This window comes from Cydia pomonella, chromosome 1, assembly GCF_033807575.1.
Source record: "Cydia pomonella isolate Wapato2018A chromosome 1, ilCydPomo1, whole genome shotgun sequence".
Taxonomy (NCBI): domain Eukaryota; kingdom Metazoa; phylum Arthropoda; class Insecta; order Lepidoptera; family Tortricidae; genus Cydia; species Cydia pomonella.
Genome location: NC_084703.1, coordinates 4,976,804 through 5,001,734, shown reverse-complemented (window position 1 = coordinate 5,001,734; position 24,931 = coordinate 4,976,804). Strand labels below are relative to the sequence as shown.

Sequence of the window (24,931 nt, the reverse complement as noted above, 5' to 3'; positions counted from 1 at the left end):
ACAAACCAATATTTACTTTAATTTTATTTATAATTTTAAATGTTTGCTGCTGTCTTAGAGAAAATATTGTGTCTACATTATTAAGTCTTAAAATTCTCGGGTCTGTCTTTACAAAACTCAACTTCATTTCGTTTTGAAACATCGACGCTTGAATTTTAAAAACCCATACCCCCTTATTCATAAACGTGTACTAAAGTTGACAAGCCGCTAATAATCGTTTGTCCCTTTCCATCATACCAATAACTACGTCGGAAAGGGACAAACGATTATTAGCGGCTTGTCAACTTTAGAAGACGTTTATGAATAGGAGGGTTATTATGTAACTGTTTTACAAAATATTAATATATTACTTACTCTATCATTATCGCAGCCTCTCGCTCTTGCAAGACAGCAATACAATGAGTACTTTGTTTTAGATATTAAAAGTGACGTTTCCTTGAAACTCGTTTCTACATTTTATTGTAGGTATATAGATTAAGACACAGACTAAAAACCAACAGTCCATATCGTCCGTGGTACATAAACATTTGCTGTTCAGCAAAGGTATATTCAGCAAGCTATCTATAAAATTAAAATTAATTGTCAGTTGTATCTGGGAGCTTAAAAAAAATTAACAATAGTATATTATGAATTTATGATACAAGTGTGCTAAGTTGGTCATTACACACGAGGCGATATTGTGCGCGCGAGCAGTAAGCGAGCGCGCAATAAGAAAGCCGATGTGGGAATGACCAATGCACACGCGTTTCATATGACGTTTTTCAACACACTTGCGAGGGATAAACAAAACTTTTTTTTTGTGAAAACAGTAAAAGTACAATTTTCAAAATGGTGTAATAATTGCATCAAAGCGTGCTGGGCTTGTAGACACTTATTCGCCAGTTCATTGAAGTAAGCTACCAACACGTTTTCCAAGAAAGACTGGGCGTTTTAGCTGATTTTCCATTGAATAAAAGTTAATTATTTTTCACCCGATTTTGATGGTAAAAGGCCACCAGGATGGGAACGATAGTTCTCGGCTCTTGCCTCTATTAGTATTACTGGCAGCGTCAATTTTAGATGTTCTTTATTTTAAATGTTTGAAAATGCAAAACTATTCAAACTTTATGACAAATACGGAAAACGGCTGGCGCGTTATTTTTTTACGCATGATTCCAATGCGCGCGCAAGGCAAAGGCGCGAATAAAATCGACAAACAGCCAATTTAAAAAATGTAAAATCCTAATATTTTCGTAAAAATAATTAATATGAACGACAGTCAAAAATGGCGATGATGAGCCTTCTCATCCTATCTCTCATCTATGAATATGATTATTCAGTCTCATACTATCAATATTAAACTGTTGTATTTTTAATGCTGATTTCGAGGCAATAAACAAACCAATATTTACTTTGATTTTATTCATAATTTTACGTGTTTGCTGCCGTCTTAGAGAAAATATTGTGTCTACATAATTAAGTCTTAAAATTCTCGGGTCTGTCTTTACAAAACTCAACTTCGTTTGTGTTGTCATTTAATAATTTTTCGATATTATATGCTTCTGTATTATGTTATGCCATACGATTAAATAATAATGAACTTACCTAAAATTTACGGGGCTAGTTATCATTCGGTTTGTTTGTGATGGCTCGTGATATTTATTGCCTATTTCATAATATTTCGGTGATTATAAAATGTGCTATTATGAAGGGAGCAGCAAAGTTTGACAGATCGCACAGGGCAGTTTTCAAAGCCACTGTACCCGCTGTCCCGTTTATGTTGTGCGATGTACTTATATACCCGGGTCTGGGAAGATTGTTTCTAATTCACAGGTAGCGCTCGTTGGGAGCATATATGTCTCTGTCTCTGTTGCGATACGCGCTCTTCGTCGCGGTGATGACTGATAAGTAAGTTTATACTCAAGTACAACCCAGTGTAAGCACTGTCCCATGTATGTTGTGCACTGCACGACATATACCCGGGCCCTGGCAGATTGCTTCTAATTCACAGGTAGCTCTCGTTGAAAGCATGTCTCTGTTGCGATATGCACTCTTCGTCGTGGTGATGGGTGAGTCTTTTATACTCAAGTACAAGCCAATGTTATCACTGTCTCATGTAGGTTGTGCGCCGCATATACCCGGGCCCGGGCAGATTGCTTCTAATTTACAAGTAGCGCTCGTTGAAAGCATGTATCTGTTGCCATACGCCGCTCTTCGTAGCGGTGATGGGTGAGTGCCTGAGTACAACCAATGTAAGCACTGTCCCAGGTATGTTGTGCGCGACATATACCCGGGCCCGGACGAATTGTTTTTAATTCACAGGTAATAGCTCTCGTTGAAAGCATGTCTCTTTTGCGATACGCGCTCTTCGTCGTGGTGATGGGTGAGTCTTTTATACTCCAGTGTATAATTATCTGTATCTGTATTTATGTAATTGTATATATGTGCAAGTTACGGAAAGTTTCAAAAGAGTTCTCGGAAAATTTCATAGGAAATAATATATGAAAAGTTTCGAAGATGTTTTCGGTAACTTTCCAACAAACCGTCAGTACTCAAGTACACGGTGAATTAGCCATTTTATCACAGTAATTTCTCGTTAAATCATCCCACGCAATTAATGGCCGTAAGCAAATGAGTTAAGTAATATTTTTCAGTAAAATTCGTAATTTTATTTTATAATAAATCTTATTTACCTTCGATGTTTGCGTAATTCAGTTGATTAATATAATCAGTACACAAAACACGTAACAATAAAATCAGCTTTTATCTATTATTTTGTAAGCGTGGATGATGTTATTCAAGTATTTTTCCCTCACCCCTTTAGGAGTAACAAAAGGTACGTTAGTTTAATTAAATTACTGATGTTTTATGCCCCAGGGCGACTTTAATCTGCGAGCGGCCTATATTCGACGCGTTTAAATAATTGCTCATGACATGGAAAGTTTTACATTTTGAATACTGGTGACATCTTCGATCAGTCAAACTTTGCTGCTCCCGTCATAGTAACATGTTTTATAATGAAATATATTATGAAATAGGCAATATCACAAGCCATTACAAACTAACCCGAATACTTGCCCTGTAACGTGTCAAGGTATTAAATATCGGTACGGATGAAGTGTCAAAAATATGTATACACGACCTTATTGCCCCTACATTAAAGTAGTGTGTACATATTTTTGGCACTTTGTCCGTATCGATATTTAATACGTTCAATTTAACAAGTTTTTATTTAACTTGCTCTGCAACGGGATCATGGTTACATTTTTATTACCTAATCATGCCGTGGGTCACTTTCGCACTTAGATACTTGTTAGAACGTGACAGGCATGGCGACAAATGATAAAGAGACTATCATATTAGCCCCACTGTTACAAGTAGTTGGTTTGATTGTATAGGTCAAGTTTTGGAAGCTAAATTTGACCCACTTCCCGATATCCGACTGAGCTGAAAATTTGCATACATATGTAAGTCGGGTGACAATGCAATATTATAGTACCATCGAGCTGACCTGATGATGGAGACAGGAGGTGGCCATAGGAACTCTGTAACAACCTAATTGCGTTTGGGGTTTTAGGATTGTCATGGTGAGTTTTAGTTGCCTGTGGTAAGTACAGTCAGCGATAAAAGCTTGTGTCAAAAATGATATTTATGGCAAAAATTTATTTGACTGTCTGTAGTGTCTGTTCTGTTAATTATTTTGTTAAATTTCGTTCAACTCGCGGATTTAACCTCTAGCGGTCCACCATTTAAGGAAAATTGGTTGTCAGATGATCAATTCTATCATAAAATAGAATTGAGTTTGTTTTGTTTAAAATTGAACGAAACAATACAGAAGCAACTTTTTTCCGTTTAATTACGATTCAAATTTCATTGGCCGTGATTTGTACTATCTGGGTATCTGACTTTCAACCTCATTGGAACTGCATTTCATATATTATTAATTGAAAAAGTATTTTTCCTTGATGTTATGCTATGAGTTCAATGTGAGTCTGACGTTTGATATTTTTTTGTGGAAAAGCGACGAAAACACGAATGCCAGATTTCATAAATTAATAAATAGCTTTCTAATAATGCCTTGAAACGACATCACAGGGACGTTCCTTATCTAACTAAACTCAAACGTTCTGTCCGAACACAACAACATTACCATTGTTATTATCACTATCTAGTAGGTTTTTAGGGTTCCGTAGCCAAATGGCATAAAACGGAACCCTTATAGTTTCGCCATGTCCGTCTGTCTGTCTGTCTGTCTGTCTGTCTGTCTGTCTGTCCGAGGCTTTGCTCCGTGGTCGTTAGTGCTAGAAAGCTGAAATTTAGCATGGATATATAAATCAATAAAGCCGACAAAGTCGTACAATAAAATCTAAAAATTTAATTTTTTTTAGGGTACCTCCCCTACACGTAAAGTGGGGGTGAATTTTTTTTTTCGCTTCAACCCTAGAGTGTGGGGTATCGTTGGAAAGGTCTTTCAAAACTAATAGGGGTTTTCAAGAAACATTTTTTGATAAAGTGAATATATTCGGAGATAATCGCTCCGAAAGAAAAAAAAATGTGTCCCCTCCCCCTCTAACTTTTTAACCATAGGTCCAAAAAATATGAAAAAAATCGTGGAAGTAGAGCTTAAGAAAGACGTTAAATGAAAACTATAGCGGACATGATCAGTTTAGCTGTTTTTGAGTTATCGCAAAAAGTTTTCCCTTCATAGTAAAAAGACTTACTTTAATTAGGTACTGATTATGCAAATTTGCCTATTTGTTTAACTCGGGTGAAAGGTACCGTTTCATCCCTTGGTTAACAATTTACTACTACCAGTTTAGCTTATTGTGACGGAAGAGTAACTACGGAACCCTACACTGAGCGTGGCCCGACATGCTCTTGGCCGGTTATTATTCTTATAAATATAATTAACATTTCTGGCTAAAGCGAAAGGTGAATGAACGTATACCTTCCTTCCTCAAGATAGAAAAGGAACCTTTTCCCTGTTTGATTTTCTCCGTAGCAACAATTATAAATATCTCGCAGGTACCTTATTAAAATAATACAATTAAGGACACGTTACGATTCATTAAAATATATTAATGCATTTAATACAGTAAGTTTGAAACAGAGGCATATCTTGTTACTACAATAATACTTATTTGTTTTACAAGGGGGCAAAGTTGTTGTTTAACCGCTCGCGCTAATATTGATACCTGAGCGAGCGGAAGATTCCAAAATTTAACCACGAGTATAGCGAGTGGTTTGAGAAGTGGAACCTTGAGCCTTGCGAGAATTCAAGGCAGAGGGTTAAACAAACTTTGCCTCCGAGTGAAACATAATTTTTCACCTCACCAACGCGAATATACTAACTATGAAATACCAAAAAAATGAAATGAAATGCAAAAGTCAAATCCACCAGCCAACATAAGCTAACAACTCAAAATTTGCAACTGATTACATTGTGGGGCTGTGGATAAAATGCAACTTTCTCATTAGTAGTAGTAAAAATAAGTAACAGCAATATTATTAACATTTTTTTTGCTTCCATATATAATCTTCTTCTCCAACCTAGCGTTTTCCCGGCCTAGCGCCAGGGTCCGCTTTCCTACTTAATCTTCTCCACTCTGCCCGGTCTTCGGCACCCTCAACATAACCTATATAATATAAATTAATTTTAAAAAAGCATTTTCCAATCATTTTCAATAAAAAGACACGAAAAGATTGTTAACCTTTCTTCTAATGCTAAAAAATGATATAGGTAGTATAAAGCCAAGGATACACAAGGGGACAAATGTCCCACGACACGTGTCGGTCGCCAGCGACGTCGGGTGAAGTGGCGCGACGTTGCCAGACTTCCCTCGATTTGTCTGGCAACATCGCGCGACACGTGTCGCCAGTGACGTCGGGTGAAGTGGCGCGACATTGCCGGACTTCGCTCGACGTGTCTGGCAACATCGACGACACTGCGGATATAAGTCGCGCGATGTCGCCAGATATGTCACGCGAAATCGGCCGGCTTCGCTTGACATGTCGCCGACACATGTCGTGGGACATTTGTCCCCTAGTGTATCCCTGGCTTAATAGTAAATTCGACAAGGCTATGGGACTGTGGGTAGATATTTATTATTATTATTGGTTGTGATTGTGACAATACAACAACTTTATACCTACTTATAGGTACATATATGTAGAGAAAACAATACTGTGCAATAAGAAAGTACTTTCGCACGATGTTACATCATGTCTTACATAGCATATAACCATCCATGCCGTAATAGACGCAGAGCTAGCTACGGAAATAGGTATACAATTTATACAGCATCGAAATCCCTCTAGTTAGTATGCCATACTATCATTATTAATTAATTTGAGCGCCTGGCAGCTATTCAGCGGTGGGTGTCAGAGTGGATGAGCAACAAAGGGGTTCTAAAATCACTTGAAGATATACAATTTATAGAGCTCTGAGTTTGGTGTGATATAATAGCTTATTATATATTTAATTCGACTATAACATTTCCAAGCGTTTTAATTGGGGGAAAAGTAGTGCAAAGCCGAAATTACTTTTAAAACTCTATCGCAGGAGGGGCAGTAGAGTTGACCAGAACTACTGTGAGTATAATTATATAGTAAACACCCCTATAATGGAACAGGCACCAGTATTGGGACGGTATAGACAAATCCTGTAAAACAAGTATTTACCATCGGTTTTTAATCGCTGGCAACATTTTACTTTAAATAAGAGCCAAAGAGCTGCTTCAGTTTAATTTTTCATTGATATTTGTGAAATTAATAATTAATGGCGCCATACATCCCATGACTGGAGCAAAAAACCATAGTTTTAATTGGTTAATAATATTGAAACCAATTTCAGTAGCTTTCATTAAATACATAGAATACATAAAGAACGAATTGGACATTCAACTTTTAAAGCATAAAGCGGTGCAAATTTTACAGAGGTCGGTGAAATTTTGAAAATACTCCAATTTTTTTCTTAAATGTCCCATGATTGGTGCCCTTAATGTTTAATAATTTTTTTGGGCATGTAATAATATTACATGAGTCTATAATTGTTGAAAAAATTTACTTGTTCAAATCACGCAGTCCTCTCCTACTCATTTTCTGCATGCATGAGCTCGAAGCAAAATTTTCAGTAGGTACATTGGCAGAGACGTGTCGCTTTCATTGGTAATAACCGTTACTACATCTGTTATCTTCCTACCCAAAACAATAAACAATCAGTACAAATGGTATTTCTAATTATTTCTAGTTATGTTAGAATATTTTCATATAAATTCCACTACATTATTAGTGTTTTTTAAAACTATTTAAAACATTATTTTTGTTCCATCGCCCACTGTTAACTGTCCATCGGTGGACCTTATTACAAAAGGCATAAGGTGCACCGATGGACAGTTAAGAGTATTGCTGTTTGTACAAAAGGGATAACCTCAAAAATGGTCTGGCTAGACGAGAACATATTTATCGGGGCCCGTTTTGACGAGTATTCTCATCCGCTGCTTTTATTGCTGACGTTACTACACCCAGCTGCAAACGTACATATGTATGACCAAATTCGAACAATAACGTTTCCATGCAATTTTATGGCTCGTCGACTGTCAAAGAATTTAATTTTAGTACCATTTCGTACCTTATTACAGTGACAATCAATATGAAAAGACTATGAAGGACTTCATACTATTGTCACTATGACAATGTACGAAATGGTACTGTACCCCTAGTGTAAATATTTTCGACAGCGAAACGTGACGTACGCGTTTGCGTTAAGTGTCATTTTGTATGAGATTTTTGACTTTCCAAAACGTCCCGCTTGGCGCGCTGTTCAAAAACCCATACAAAATGAGACTTAACGCAAACGCGTACGTCACGTTTCGCTATCAACTAAAATTACACTAGGGGTACAGGAATCAAATTCCTTGATCGTTCACAGTTATACGGATCTTCAGAATTTGGAACCGCATAAACGCGAAAGTACGATTCCCACCGAACGGAGTCCGAGCGCATTTCACATTTGTATGGCCGCAAGCCGGTCGGTTCCTCGCGGACGCGGACGGCTCCGGACGGACTTCATCGCTTCTGCCATACATAATGTACAGACATTGAAAATGCGCTCCGGTGCAGCCCGACTCTAGCCGATCAGTCCGTTAAGACTATTTAATCAAGTAGGGACTTGAGTCGAACGTTGGTATTCTCTAAAACTGTCCACTTATTTTCCAATTTGGCTTGAAAGGACATATGCAAAATAACCAATAATGACATTATATGCCTATTATATGACCAACCTTGGATAATTTGTATAGACGCAATTCAACACGCTTCGTAGGTTTAGAAAAACAACTTGTTTTTTTTTACAGATGCTAAAATATATTCGTAATTATTATCTCATTCAGATCTAGGCAGTTGTCTAGCCTACTTTGATCAGCAAAAAGCGCGTCGTAGTGATTATTAAGTTTTTATAAATAAATAAAGATAAAGGTAAGTTTTTATAGATAAAGTGAGCGAATGTTTTCTTTTATAGTTCATTCCAGATATCATTAGACCCTAGAAGATCACAGAATCAGAGATTCTAGAACTTTTCTGTGAAATTGTAGCGCCAAGTCACAGCGATGATCCGACCGATACCGGACCGATGGGGATACAACCTATTCGATACAACGTGACAAACAAACTGCGGTGGCAGGATGGTTCCATTTTTATCACTTGTCACTATGCCCGTCACTTTCGCGCTTACATACTTGTTAGAACGTGACAGGCATGGTGACAAATGATTAAGAGCCGACCATCTTAGCCCTACTGTACTAGGTAGTTTTTGTTGCTAATAAGTTTTTAGAAAACTTCATTTTTGTTACAAGCTTTTATCGCTGACTGTACTTTTACGCTGGCAACTAATACTCATCGAGACAATTCTAATAACCCCAAACACAAATAGGTTGTCTTGTTTTATCACAGAGTTACTATGGCCTCTTTACGGCTACCAGCGGCTGTAGCACGGTCGCATTTTTATCATTTGTCAGTATGCCCGTCACTTTCGCACTTACATACTTGTTAGAAAGTTTCAGGCATGATGACAAATGATAAAGAGCCGACCATCTTAGCCCTACTGGACCTTTGTTACTGACTTAACACTGACATAATCGCTAACGTTTGCGTAATCTACTGCTCGCACTAATATGCCAGTACGAACGAGATGCATATAAAGTAAGACAAGCTCGTGGCAAGGCTACTTTTTTTCAATCATGGCGTAAAAAGCTCTAAAATGACTTTTCTTCCCTGATATTTTAATTAGAACAGTCAGCATCAATAGTAGCGGATGAAACAATGCGCCAAAAGTATCTGATATTCCGGATAACTTTTCCAAATACAGATAAATCTCTAAAATTTACATTCAAAAGTATATCTTTTACCGTCTTAATTGTTCTACACATAGAACCACCACATATTTTTAAGTTGTAACAGAATGGTAGATACTTTTCAAGCTTTGTTTGATCCGATACTTTTGATGCTGACTGAACTAGCTTTGGAGCGCTTAATTGAGCCATGTTACTTATTAAATGACGATTTACAAAGGCGAGTATTCGATATAACTAGGAGTAATATTACCTAAACCCCTGTAGTTTATATATGAGCAATTTTGAGGAAACCTTGTTATCTGTGACACCAGTGACATTTATATAAATTTAATAATACTGATAAGTGTGGCTGCGGGGTAAGTGTAACTGGGTGCGTAGCCAAAGTGCCAATCGTTAACGCTTCGAAAGAAACCTAACTGTCGCTGTCGCACTTGTATATAAAAGTGATAGAAAAACGGAGCGTTAACGATTGGCACGCTGGCTAAGCACCCTAGCCTTCACACTGCGATCATCAAATGCGAACGCCGCCCACGTATATGCTGTAGCCACACTTACCCGTATTGACGTTAGCTGTCAATAAATATATTACGGATACTATAAAAATCCGATGTTATATTATCTACGATTCAAAATACGACTAGCACTCAGGAATCCTAAAATAAATAAATATTATAGGACATTATTACACAAATTGACCAAGTCCCACAGTAAGCTCAATAAGGCTTGTGTTGAGGGTACTTAGGCAACGATATATATAATATATAAATATTTATAAAAACTTAAATACATTGGAAACACCCATGACTCAGGATCAAATATCCATGATCATCACACGAATAAATGCCCTTACCAGGATTTGAACCCGGGACCATCAGCTTCGGAGGCAGGGTTACTACCCACTAGGCCAAACCGGTCGTCAAATGTAACGCATATTAATGTTTACCAGCGTTTGTAAAAACGTGATGACAAACTGGCTTAAAAGCGTCTTTCAAAACGTTGAATCTACATAATAATCATTATAACACCTCTTTGAAAACGTTGTATCTACATAATAATCATTTTAAAACGTCTTTGAAAACGTTGAATGTACATAATAATCATTATGAAACGTCTTTGAAAACGTTGAATGTACATAATAATCATTATAAAACGTCTTTCAAAACGTTGAATTTACATAATAATCATTATAAAACGTCTTTCAAAACGTTGTATGTACATAATAATCATTATAAAACGTCTTTCAAAACGTTGTATCTACATAATAATTATTATAAAACGTCTTTCAAAACGTTGTATCAACATAATAATCATTATAAAACGTCTTTCAAAACGTTGTATGTACATAATAATCATTATCTTTATCTTTTCCTCTCTGGACACTGACATTATGGAAATATACTGTACACAATTCGAATGAAATTTTTCATTTTTTTGTCATTAAAAGTGCTAGGAGCAAAAAAACTAATTCCATACAAAATTTAATTTTACTCTAAAACAAAACGAAATAGCCAGGGGGGCGAAACTGTTCCTTTCGTTAATTCTCGGCTCCGTTCGTCTTGGCATTACTCCGAGCAATAATTATTAGGGTTGGCACAACTTGACTTTGCTTGTACGACCACAGATAAGATAATGACTTGAATTTTGACAACCCTAAATAGCTGAAAGGGATAGTTACCATACATAAGAAAGGGACTGAATCGCTGTCGAACTTCTGTTTTGTAGGAAGTTTCTTTTCTGTACGATAGTACTAAATTACTTATTTTGTGACAAAGCATAGCTGTATAATGTATTAAATACACATCAAATTGTATAAAAATATATTCTATAAGGAGGAAAATAGTAACTACGTGTGTATGAATAAGTCTCCAATTTGTCTCAAATCTTTTATTTTTCAAATGAGCTGTCTTTGCACTCGTATCCTAAATGCCCTCTGGTTCTAATCATCTCTTTTGCCCAGTGTACCTTGAACCCAAGATCGGAATACGCTACACGTAATCGTAGGCCACACTTATATCGGTAGTCATGGGTAACCGTTTTGAATAGCTCGGAGCATTGAAAAGTCGTCTGTTTGTTATATGAGGGCATTGCTCAAAGTTTTTGTTGTTAAAAAACAAAAAACCAGGCATTTTAGTGTTACCTTAGATCCACCTTGCTAATTAGGTAGAAACCGGTAGGTATGTTTTATTTTATTTGTTTCTCTGTCGAGCAAACATTTTTTTTATTTATATACATTTGATTTAATGTTCCATATTAAAAAGCCTATTAAAATAGTGGTCTTGATATTTGAATTCTGTTTTCAAATCAAGCACTTAACTACTTCTAAAAAAAAACACGTTTATTTTTATTTAAATACCTAGTTTGCACTCATATCTCTGAGCGTAATGCGTGGCTTAGTCAATTTGTCTTATAATGTCTATAGGACTATAGGACATTATGAGAAGTGTATAATATATATTACATATATACTTAGAGATGGCAAAGACACACCACACCTCGTATATTTAGCATTAGAAAAAGGTTTAAGAATCATGAATATTTTTTTTTTATTGAAAAATGTTGTTAAAAAATAGTAACTATTACCTACTTATGAAACAAAGAGAATGTAAATATAATTTTTTGCTTGTTACATACTCGCATTTTCTGTGACTTGGAATATATTACGCTGAAGCGATCGACATCAAAATTAAAGTGTTTTGTCAAGATTTAGTTAGAGGAAAACGTTTTGTCCTGAAATGGAATTTTATAGAAAAAGTACCGTTATTTTGTTAGATTCAAAAATTCCCTCTTAAGTGTATTTGTAAGAAAAGAGTAAAACATACTAACGCAGCGGCTTACGTGAGCGAATAACGGCGCGGCGCGCCGCGGGTGAATCAATCCTTTGATACCTATGGAAGTGTCCTACGTGGGCGATCTCGTTGTGAACGCAGATATGCCGTAGGGCCGACGCGCCGCGCCGCGTCGCATTCGCGAGTTATTCGCTCACGTAAGCCGCTGCGTTAAATTGCTTAAAGCTTTACAAGCCTTATGAAATTTTGCTGATTAGATTTGTTCATAAATATTTAATGACATTTTATAGGTATAGTATAAAATCATACATAGGTAGCACAACAAATACTTCCATATATATTTCTATAGCAAAAAATCTGTTATTTTTGAGTTATTTTCGCATTCCATTCATTTTGTCTCTTTTTCTTTCGGGGAACGAGGGCTCGTTAGCACGTGCGCATTGCTTGCTTGCCCGCGTAGCCAACATACCAATGGTTAACGCTCCGTAGCGAATGAAACGCAACTGTCACTGTCGCACTAATCCGGAAGAGTGATAGAGAGAGATGACTACGCTACGCTACGGAGCGTTGACGATTGGCATGATGGCTACGCGTCAAAGCCAAGTTGTACAATTTGTCACAAGTCACAAGGTAAGCGTTTCAATTTTAGAACGCCTATAACATATCTTGAGTTATAATAAATCATTGCTCATAAAATACCTTTTTTTATGCATGTTTTTATGGAACTCATAAAAATAAATATACATGGTAATTACACCGTCTTTAATGGTACCTAAGTAGTTTTAGTTTCCCGACGATTTTTCCAGTACAACGATTTCTTTTAATTTTTGCTATATGAACACTAAATCTGAATGTATGTATGCGTGTATAATCTTCTCTATTGCATAGTATTTTCAAAGGAAAACTGAAATTTAAAAGGTTCGTGAACTAATAGAACCAGTTTTCTATGATAAATTTCTTCTACTTAACCCCTTACCGCATACTAAACCATATATGTCGGATACGATATTCAACTCTATTGACAGCTAATAAAGTTTAAATTTAAAAAAAAACAGCTATGCCCCGTTTGACATTTTTCGATTTTTTGATTATTGCATAAATAAGGAGCAAAAAAAAAGATTTCATACAAATTTTTAAATGCTCCAACTCTTATAATAATTAAAGATTCGAAAAAAATCAAATGTAGTGGTCAATATACAAAAAATTGTGTCAAAATATTTTCAATAATGTTAATACCCAGAGAAGAAAATGAGGGTTACGTTTGTATGAAAAGGTTTTCACGCGGGTCCTCTACATTCGTCTTAACACTCTTTAAACCGCCACCTTTCAACTTTTAAAACTAATAGAACTTTAATAATTCAATAGACAGTAAATAATAATACCTCACAGTAAAACTACAACCGTCTCGGAAAACAAGCTTATTGGACAAATGCTGTAAACCTGAAAATGTTGCTTTAATATTTCTGTTCCAGCGGGGCAAAAGGATCATTAAAGATACTTTTAATTTCCGTTTCAGTACTTTCAATTAATACAAACAATGGTGCGTAGGGTTTTCTAGGACTTTTATAGCTTAGTAAAAAAGTAAACGGCTTTGTTTCCAACATTTTCAACGATTATAGGGAAATAGGTAGCCTGGACAGAGTGGTCGGTAGTGAGTAGTAACCCTGCCTATAGAGCAGGAGATCCCGGATTTGATACCTGGTAAGGGCATCTATTTGTGTGTTTATCATAGATATTTGTTCCTGAGTTATGTATGTTTTATATATATTTAGATGCTTATCTATTATACACGGGTTTTTTTTACTAAGTTAACTTCGGGATATTGCTAAGTACATTTAAGGAAACTGAATGGCATAGTTCATTTTTATTACTTTCGTAAAATTATTATTAACACGGACATTATTTTTAAATCTACCAAACTATTTAAAACTATGACATAATAATGATATTTCGAATATCGATCGTCCGAGATAATACTTGCGTTTAGTAGCAAATGTATACACTCACACTAAACACTAATCAATATGTAAACAGGCCCTAAGGCAAGTGTACATGCTTGGAGTCTTCTCAAGCAAAAATAATAATTGAAATCTCCATAACGGAGTTAACTAGAATACCGAGTTTCTTTGAGAAAGTTACTCAATTGAAGCAACCCAACAACTCAAGGACCGTATAAGTATTGTGTCGTCATATAGTACTCGTACGAGTAACACAAGCCTACTGCTATGCTAGGCCTAGGACAATCTGTTCTTGTACTTGGAATATGTTATAATTCTAATATATGCACCTTATATTAATTGTATTTCCGCATTGGAATTTCAAGCGGATGTAGCTATAAAACGTAATGAGATGTATTTGACACAAAATAACATAATAAAACGTGTCCTTAGTAATAAAGTCACGTGTTAGATCAATGAAAACGGGTTATTTGATTTCAAAAATATATACCAACTATACCGTTTTAAAAGCTCGTGAGTGTATATGGTCAACATTGACCGCATCGGCAATACGTTTACATAAATTATGTAAAGTAATATTTAGGAAATACTTGCCTCCGCCCTTCACTTCCTCCGCGTGGAATGGCATATCATTTTACAATTTTTTTTAATAAATATACTTAAAGAAATTCTAATTAATAATTTATTTACAGAAAACGTTAGATTCCGTTTAAGCTAACTTTGCATCGAGTTGAACAGAAAAATACGGACAAGTGCGAGTCGGACTCGCCCGCCGAGGAGTCTGTACAAATAAAATAAAAAATAGTTTTCATATTTTTTTCCCTGCATTTTTATTGAAAGACGATATTATTTGCTCAATTTCATAGTTCTAACGGGAGGTACCCTATAAATTTTGATTCCCTTGAGGGTGCCGAAATTGAAGTTTTTTGCGGCAAAAACGACCGTAACCGTTTTTTACGTTAACTTAAAAGTTTGATTTTTTCACAGCTACAAGGGACTGTAGACCCTGAGTATATGATTTTAATTTCAACTCTATATCTCCACACGTTCCTGGTATAAAGGATCTTGACAGACAGACGGATGACGGACGGACGGACAACAAATAATTCCTATAAGGGTTCCGTTTTTTCCTTTTGAGGTACGGAACCCTAAAAAATAAGGCAGTCATTATAAACGTCATATTTTCATAGAAATTTCCATGCCTTGCGAGATACCATATTTTGTCATTGCAAATGTCATGCTAGGGTTAGCTAGGTTCAACTCTATTGCAAGAGTAATATTAAGTCATTCTCGCCCACCGATGGTTCCGTACTTTTTAGTATTTGTTGCTAAAGCGGCAACAGACATACATCATCTGTGAAAATGTTAACTGTTTAACTATCGCGGTTCATGAGATACAGCCTGGTAACAGACTGACAGACGGACAGTGGAGTCGTAGTAATATAGGGTCCCGTTTAACCCTATGGGTACGGAAGCCTGAAAACAAATTAGCGCCCTATATTGTGTAAAAAATTAAGTAAATGCGGATAAGTGTGGCAAAGGGGCAAGTATGACTGACTTTGACATCTTCATACATTTGCTACTTCTACTTAAGTGTAGAGGCAAATGTATGAACTCGCAATAAACACTAATAAACAATGTGTAAACATATTAAACAGGCCCAATGTGACTGCCCGCCCGCACTTGCCCGTATTGACCTCAGTGAACGCGTTTAGCATACAAATAGTGTAAATAAATATATTTTAAACATATTTAAATTCACACAAACCAGCATATTATACTTTATAGAAACTTAAATAAATGATTTGAATAAATACGTTGGTATTTATGGGTTCTCTTATCTACCAGTATAGGCTCTTACCGTTGGAGCAACACCGGGAAGGGAGTCGGCATTCGCACTATTTCCCCTCTGCCGAAACACATGCCCAACTGGGCATAGCGCGGTACGTATTGTCACTCGTCCGTACACAAAGAGAGATCGAGGTGTGCAAGATTTGTCTTTAACGTGTGTCAGTTTCTATGTATTTATGTTGTCATTACTGATTGGATTTTGTGTGTAGTGAGTGAGAAGTGCGAGTGTGCACGTTTACCCCCGCAAGAATGGCAGAACGATTTCTACGGTAACGGCGCTTGGGCTCCTCCCTTCCGACGTGTCGGAAGCCGGTGATGCTCAAAGCTCTTACCCATCGTACCTCGCTTGATTTACTTATTGACAAAGTTAAGAAGCTTTGGAGACGACCGGTTTGGCCGAGTGGGTAGTGACCCGTACGAAGCTGATGGTCCCGGGTTCAAATCCTGGTAAGGGCATGTATTTGTGTGATGAGCATGGATATTTGTTCCTGAGTCATGGGTGTTTTCTATGTATTTAAGTATTTATAGATATTTATATATTATATATATCGTTGTCTAAGTACCCTCAACACAAACCTTATTGAGCTTACTGTGGGACTTAGTCAATTTGTGTAATAATGTCCTATAATATTTATTTTATTTATTGATATTTATTTATTTTGTGAGAGTAGTATTGGCTATTGCTTTAACACGGATCGGATCAGATCATAATAAAGGTCATCTCAGATCCTGAGTTCATGTTTCATACATAGAAACCATTTTGTATGGGATACCTACTCGTAAGGTTTAATGCGGGTTCAAACCCCGGCTCGTACCAATGTGTTTCCGGAACTTATGTACGAAATATCATTTGATATTTACCAGTCGCTTTTCGGTAAAGGAAAACATCGTGAGGAAACCGGACAATACCAACAAAGTCTAGTTTACCCTCTGAGTTGGAAGGTCAGATGGCAGTCGCTTTCGTAAAAACTAGTGCCTACGCCAAATCTTGGGATTAGTTGTCAAGCGGACCCCAGGTTCCCATGAGCCTTAGCAAAATGCCGGGACAACGCTAGAAAGAAGAAGATATTTCAAATATAGCATTTCAACGTTTTCTTAAAACGAAAGTGGAGGGAAATCGCCTTTTCATACATAGTCCTCATTTTCCTCTCTGGATATTAACATTATTGAAAATATTTTGACACAATTTTGTTGTATATCAGCCACAGCTATACCCCAACGTTTTTTTTTGAAATTTTTAATTATTATATGAGTTAGAAGCATTTCAAAATTTGTATGAAATCTGTTTTTATCCGACTGCCAAAGGGAGGAGGGTAATGTTTTTTGCTCCTAATTTTTACAATAATCAAAAAATCGAAAAATGACAAACGTAAGTTACTATACATCTAATATGCAGCAGCGGCCGTCCTTTTTCGTCTTTTTCGAGCACTTGAGTGTCAAAGCCGTGAGCGGAGCGGAAACGCAGCGCAAGCCGCAAGAGCGGGGGATTGTAATGAAATAGTACATTTCGATGCTAGTGCGGAAAGTATTCACAAGTACCTAGATATCTTAGACTCGGGACGATTTTTATTACAGTTGCGAAAAAAAAAGAAAAACAACAGGTAATTAGGGTTCCGTACCCAAAGGGTCAAACGGGACCCTATTACTGAGACTCCGCTTTCCGTCCGTCCGTCCGTCTGTCACTAGGTTGTATCTCATGAACCGTGATAGTTAGCCAGTTGAAATTTCTACTGATTATGTATTTCTGTTGCCGCTGTAACAACAAATACTAAAAACAGAATAAAATAAATATTTGTTTCTAATCTCGAGGTTCTCATCCAATCACCGAAGTTAAGCAACATCGGGCGGGGTCAGTACTTGGATGGGTGACCGTTTTTATAGATAATGGTACGGAACCCTTCCTGTGCGAGTCCCACTCGCAATTGGCTGGTTTTTTTTTGTATGCATATTCTATAACACAGAAATAATAGTAAATAAAAAACATTGTATTATTATTACCTCAGTATCGTTATTTACAATTATTTGTGTATCGTATATTTAAATTGTATAAAAACAATATCAAATGTTGCCTTTGCTTCAAACTTAAAACATGCTTACAGTAAATCAAACGCCTCTTTGACAAGCGTTTCGGCTGCTATTCCGTTCCATTCAGACAACTTATTAAGAACGGCTTTTCAATATTCAATATTAAAAAGTAAACGTGTTATAATGATGAAGAGGTAAGTAATAAGATATGAAATATGTATATTTTTATTATTATTACATTAACAGTAGATTTTTATGTTCATTTCGACTTTTAAAGGAAACTAACATTAACACTCATCAATAAGTAGTCATGAATTGGAACAAGAATAAATTTAAAAAAATTTGAAAAGCACTAGTTCGCGAAAACCAACTCTGCGCACGCTACACAGTTACGTGAAGTAGCATTTTTTGAGCAACTGTATTATAAATTAGTTTGCTAGCATAAATTTCACCCTGTATACGTTGACAAGGCTGCCTAGATCGCGTGCGGCCTTGCGCCTGCACATCCATTTAGTGTATGAATTAATACTTAGACAAAGCGCCACTCGACTAGCATATTTATAGGTTCCGTAGTATGTCAAACCCACTTTGTCAGTAAAAAAAGGCGCTCATTTAAAATTTTCTATGGAAAACAACTATTCACGCCTACGTTTTTTAAATTTGCCGCCTTTTTCTACTGACGGAAATTGCTCGTCAAACTATAGTAGTAGTACGTAGTCGGTTCAGCCAGTAGAGTTTTAATAAATCCGTACCACTTTTTTAGATAACAATACGGTTTGTAAACATTAATTAGCAATAGCTATCAGCCTTTCTCTAGTAACTTCATCGATTCGAAACCTAATTTCTTAAATTTCGCTCGCTAGAAAAAATATCACAAATATAGGTTTAAGACGCACCTTAAATTTGTTTAAATTTTTTACACATAGATAGACAGAAGATTTGTTAGCTGTGCGTCCAATACGCAGTTCGTCCAAATCGTGTTTCGTCCATTCGTCTACTATGCGTTTCGTCCATGATATGATACTCTTTATTGGCATACCTCAGTAAAAAGATACAAGAAAATAAACAATTGATTAAATGTAGAGGCTCTCACGCTCACGCTTAGATTAATTTGAAGTCACGCCTTAATTTAAAAAAAATATGTTTACTTATCTCCGACCAAAGAGAATCTTTTCGAGCGATGACGTCATATCTTTGGCCTATGCTCTTTAATTGACACATTTAAAACATTAGTTATTCTGTGACATATCAGTGAATACGGATCAAAGTCAAATGGCGTTCTTAAAGTTTTAATATAATATAAATTCTCTTTGCGCCGACTTTGCAATTTGCATCAAAAATTTCATAAACTTTGGTTTTAAGTGTACGGAATCCTAGACCATTTCTCCTCAACCTGGACCTAGCTCTAGATCTATCTACATCTAGGCCAGACCGTGATCATCCTTATCAACTAGGGTCTAACTTATCATTAAATTCGTTTCAACACGCAAGCGCTTGACCTTCATAGGGCGTGGTCGTCTTAAGACGCCGTAAGTCCAGAGAGCGAAGTTTTTAAAAATTGTACTGCTTCTTATGTCACAAACGGTTACCAAAAATTGAATTAGCAGTCTTTAAGATTTTCTTTGGTGACTTCATGGATTCTTATCCTGATTTTTGAAGTGAAAACTTCTTTAGCGGCGCTGTGCACTTTTTGTGATGGGGAAAAAATGTTAAACTCGCGTCAGGGTCACGTGACCGTCAGATTGAAAATTCGTAAGATGGACACGTGAAATCATGGTGGCGTGCAAATTGAACGTCATCGAAGCCTGGTCACTTTTGAAAAATTGTATCTCATTCAAGTGAGCAATTTTATTTTCTTCATAATCAAAGTGCTGTCATAACGGTTAAAGAGGTTTAATCTTTGTTGTGTTGTATTGTATCTTTATGTTTTTGGGTGTCCATGATTGTAGATACTCAAATTTTTCCTTACCAAAAAGTTAAATAACAGAAAAGAAGCGTGATTGTTTTACTTAATATGATGGTGAACGATTCATTAACATTGTAGTCCTGCCCACGTCTCATGAATTACTCTGTATATGTTATATATTAACACTAAAATTCGCATTTCAAAATATCTTCCACACTCAAATTTATTTACATAGGTATAATAGAGAATTATCTCTTTTTATAAAACTGCTACTCAATTCCTTCAAAATATCAATAATTCAGAACGTTAATATTCAAGTTTTCACTTCTGCCAGCACTCCCGGAGTGCTACCCGATTTTTTTTACTTTCGCTAGATAGAAAAAAAACACAAACGCATTAAGACGAAAGGGGAGGACCAGCGAGAAGTCACCTTTTCATACAAACGTAGTCCTCATTTTCCTGTCTGGGTATCAACAATATTTTGATATAATTTGTTATATATCGACCACAGCTATATGCCGCAACGTTTGAATTTTTTTTCGAATTTTTAATTAATATAAGAGTTGGGGCATTTAAAAATTTGTATGAAAACTGTTTTTTACTCCTAATTTTTACAGTAATCAAATAATCTAAAAAAGTCTTAATATAGTTAGTTAATGTGCATCAAACTATGTACAAATATTTTCCATAATGTCAATATCTAAAGAAGAAAATGCGGACTAATGCGGAAAATGCGGACCATTTTAGACCCTTTAGGAGTTTTTAGAATTGTCTCGATGTTACGTGCCTGTAGAAAAATACAGTGCCTGGGTAAGAAAAATACAGTCGGCGACTTAAGCTTGTACAAAAAAAATGTTTTTTTGCTAAAAAGTTATTTCTTAAATTACTATCAATTAAGCTCCTGAGGATCACCACTTTTTTACACTTTGTGATTGATACTTATATATTTATAAAGTTCGAAAAAGCAGCTCCTAAAAAAATAATCGCTTAAAATTATTTAACGCTTCAAGGAATTAGCAAAGCATCATTAATCTTACGTTTTCTAGTTTCCGTATCTTAGCGCACATTTATATTATAAGGATCGATCGCCCACACCACTGTTCAAAAGACGACGCGCCATTTACGCGGCAAATAGAAAAAATTAAATTATGAAAGTATGGTACTAAATACGAATTAAATACTCCTTTTAATTTCAAATGATAATATCGTAGTTTTATAATCTGTATGTCACGTGACCGTAGACGCCGACCACCATCTTTGAGTGATGTCACGTATGTACGTATGTTCGCGATAAACTCAAAAACTACTAGACGGATTTTCATGCAGTTTTCACCTAGCAATCTTGGACATATTCTATCTTTTGACAAAACACACCAACGGAAGGAGATCTCCAGGAGGATCCAGCAGGGTTGGGCGGCATTCAATAAACTGGCGGACATCCTCAAACCCGTTAACATTCCACAATGCCTGAAAACTCGCCTCTTTAACCAATGTGTCCTGCCTACCATGACCTACGGTGCCGAGACATGGACGCTCACTAAGGAGACTGTGCATAAAATTCGAGTGGCACAGAGAGCCATGGAGCGCGCCATGCTCGGCATCAAACTTCAAGACCGAGTGAGGAATGTCGAGATCCGACGTCGCACCAAGGTGCAAGACGTCGAACACGTCATTACCAAATTAAAATGGAGCTGGGCGGGACATGTTGCCAGGCAGAGTGATGGCAGGTGGGCCAAAGTGCTAACGGAGTGGTGGCCGCTTTCAGACGAAAGGAGTGCCTGGCGTCCGTTGGCTCGTTGGGTGGACGACATTCGGAAGACTGCGGGTCACTTCTGGATGAGATTGGCTCAGGACCGGGATAAGTGGCGTACTAGAAGAGAGGCCTATGCTCAGCAGTGGGCGATAAAAGGCTGATATGATGATGATGATGATGATTAATAGAGTGGTTCTTAAGAAAGGTTTAGATGTATAATGTATAAAGGATTTGTGTAACCCGTGATATACCTAACGTCATGATAATGGTGGCTGCCTTTTTGGCGCGAACATTGTGCGATTAAATTTTGGACAATATTTCTATAAATATAGCGATATTATTTTCATGAAATAAAAATAGCAGTCGTTGGCTATCGAGCCTATACGAACATATATAAAAAAAAAATATTTGAATTGCCTGTTGTGTGACAAAAATGCATATGACATTATGACATGTCAGCGTATTAGACTTAAACAGACCGGGATATGAACCGTGATTAGTGTGATTACCTTTTATATTTTTTTTTTCATACTACGTCGCTGGCAAACAAGCATATGCCCGCCTGATGGTAAGCCGATATTTCGACGCAGTTAACTGGAGATAGCGGGTGGGTATCAAAGTTGAGTAGACCGCGCTCGGTCTGCCCTCATTCGTGCGCGTCGGCTGCGTTCGCTTTCAACTTTACCACTGGTCGCGTCCACACTATCGGTATATCAGGAGCTCATAAACAATATAAAATGTAATCACGGTCCATATCCCGGTTGATTTAACTCTAGTGAAACTAACCGTGAATCATTCAAAACTGTTATGTCAGCGTATACCGTATACGGTACGCGCGTTCCGGTGAGATATGTCCTTAATAAACATTATCTTAGATATTTCCACGAGTCTGTAACGTCAGTTACCAATTCTTTCGTGTGTTCTTATATTAATTAAGCAAATTTAAGTGTCTGTATGTCTTGATAACTGACGTTACAGTCTCGTGGAATTACCCTCTTTGGAATTGGCGTGCATTGAACTTGAAAAACCAGTTAAGTGCGTGTCGGGTCACGCATAATGGAGAGTTCCGTACCTTCATGAGATTGAAAAAGTCATACCAACAAAAGGGCGTATCTTCTCGGCATTTACGTCCTTTTAACAAGATGAGAGGTATTTTGGAAATAAAACTAATTAATGGGCCGACCGAAATTACGAGTATTAACTTTTTTTTGGGGCGGGGCGGAAACATAATTTACTTTCAAAGCGATTATTATAAAAAATATTCACTTGATCAAAAATCTTTTTTGATTACCTTAACCTCATTTTTTAAATCTATCAAATGATGTGTAACGCGTTAATATTTATTGGTAAAATATTTTTTCACTTTTAGTAACGGTTAGGTAGGTACATAACAGTCGCCATGAGATATATCGGAGCAGCCGAGGTGATCAAAAATATCGGAACACGCACTTAAGCGCCTTGACAATAGAGGCGTGTTCAGATATTTGTGAGCACCTCGGCCGCCCCGATATATCTAATGGCGACTGTACATGTGCCTTAAATATATTTTTTAACCCCCGACGCAAAAAGAAGGGTTTTATATGTTGTTCGCCAATGTATATCTGTCTATGGCATCGTAGCTCTCCAAGGATGGGCCGAGTTCGATGCGGTTTTTTTTTCGTAATAGCAAGTTTTCTTGCAGTGGTTTTAAGCTATGTTTCATAGAAATCGATTCACCATTTTGAAGACTATCATCTCTTCAAAATGATGTAACAATTGTTAACATAAAATAGATTCATACAAGGTGCCCGTGAGCATTGCGAGAGATGTTAACGGTGCATTCTTGATGGCAACAGAAGCAAAAAATGTTATATGACTTTTTGTGAAATTCGACAAAAAAATGTTTTTTCCCCGTTTCTTGAACACTCCTGTACATAAAACGTAATTTTTATTGATAAACACATAACCTAAAATTAACAAAAAAGTTTTTTTTTATTTGGGGGTAGCCTCTCGAATACATTTTTTTAATTTTTCGATGTCAATCAATAGGTATGTCCAGACTAGACCTCAAAGTGGCAATACCGCAGTCAAAAATGTGTTTTGTACCGACTTATGGCGAAAGAATGATTTCGAAAAACATTTAATTATCTCTGAACTAAGCGTAATCCAGAAAATTTTATATAACATTTTAGTTTCTAAATATTACCAGGAATGCTTAGTTAAAATGTCTCGCAATGCTCACAGGTACCTTGTATAGGTAATAGAATAGCGTAGGAATTTCTTAAATTGTATTATGTATAACTTATAAAGTTTATCCATGACATAATATAATTCTGCAGAACTGACACAGTTAGTTAAATAACTTATTTACCACAGATAATTCGTGACGCTAATTACAGTGTTGTATTAAGAGGAGACTGAACCACTTTCAGAGAAATATGCATTTAATGAAGTATGGAGAAAAACATCGGGACGAAACTTGCATACATCTGCGAAGAAATTCAAAGATGTATGTGTAGTCTCCGATACGCTTTGGGCTAGTGTTATAGCTCAAGCTCACTCGCGCATAGGCTGAATTATTTATATATTTATTGATTTTTTTTTTTTTTTTTTATTTAATAAAACTAAAAATAAAATCTACATCAATCTAAAGCCCGTCGCAAATGTAGCTGTAATATATATTAATATACTGTAAGATACCGGAATACTATAATATATAATATACTTGACGACCGGTCTGGCCTAGTGGGTAGGGACCCTGCCTATGAAGCCGATGATCGGGACCAAATCCTGATATGGGCTTATCGTTGCCTAAGTACCCTCAACACAAGCCTTATTGAGCTTACTATGGGACTCAGTCAATTTGTGTAAGAATGTCCTTATTATATTTATATTTATTTATTTATATTATATTATATCTCAGCACCACACAAGGGAATTAGGTACCAAAATATATATGATAGCTGAGTGTGTAGACTCTATCAACCAGTACGTTACATATATGTTAAAACGGGCTTAAACCTAGTAGTAACCTAGTAGTAAACCTAGTAGTCTCGCTTGTTGGTATAGTAGAGCACCAATGAGTTCAAGTCTAGTTTATCTCCGACAAATAATGTAGAAAAATATGTCGCAAACAACATTAGGTATCAGTGTCGTTCGTCTCATTCGTGATTCGTTTATTTCTTATGTGGTATCATTCCTTTTTCATCACTCGTTCTTTATTCGACGTGTTCGTTTTTACAAGCATTTATTTAACTTTCATCGCAACTATGTATGTTTGTACGGTTCTTCCAGGTTAAATTTTATGCACTTCCCAGTTTCCGTTGAAACTAAAAATTTGCAAA

General features: G+C 36.4%; 1 protein-coding gene across 4 annotated transcripts in view; it reads left to right on the top strand.

The window, feature by feature from the left end:
• LOC133519291 (beta-alanyl-dopamine/carcinine hydrolase) overlaps positions 1 to 24,931 on the top strand; it is a 96,012-nt gene that overhangs the window by 8,488 nt on the left and 62,593 nt on the right. Inside the window, exon 1 of one of the 4 annotated variants that reach the window (XM_061853352.1) lies at positions 1,994 to 2,048. The exons of 2 other annotated variants lie outside the window; for them this stretch is intronic. In XM_061853352.1, coding sequence (XP_061709336.1) covers positions 2,009 to 2,048 — 40 coding nt within the window. In that variant the 5' untranslated portion in view covers positions 1,994 to 2,008. Of the gene's footprint in view, positions 1 to 1,993; positions 2,049 to 2,307; positions 2,363 to 24,931 lie in introns of those variants that run through there. One more of the 4 variants, XM_061853460.1, reaches the window with a different exon arrangement.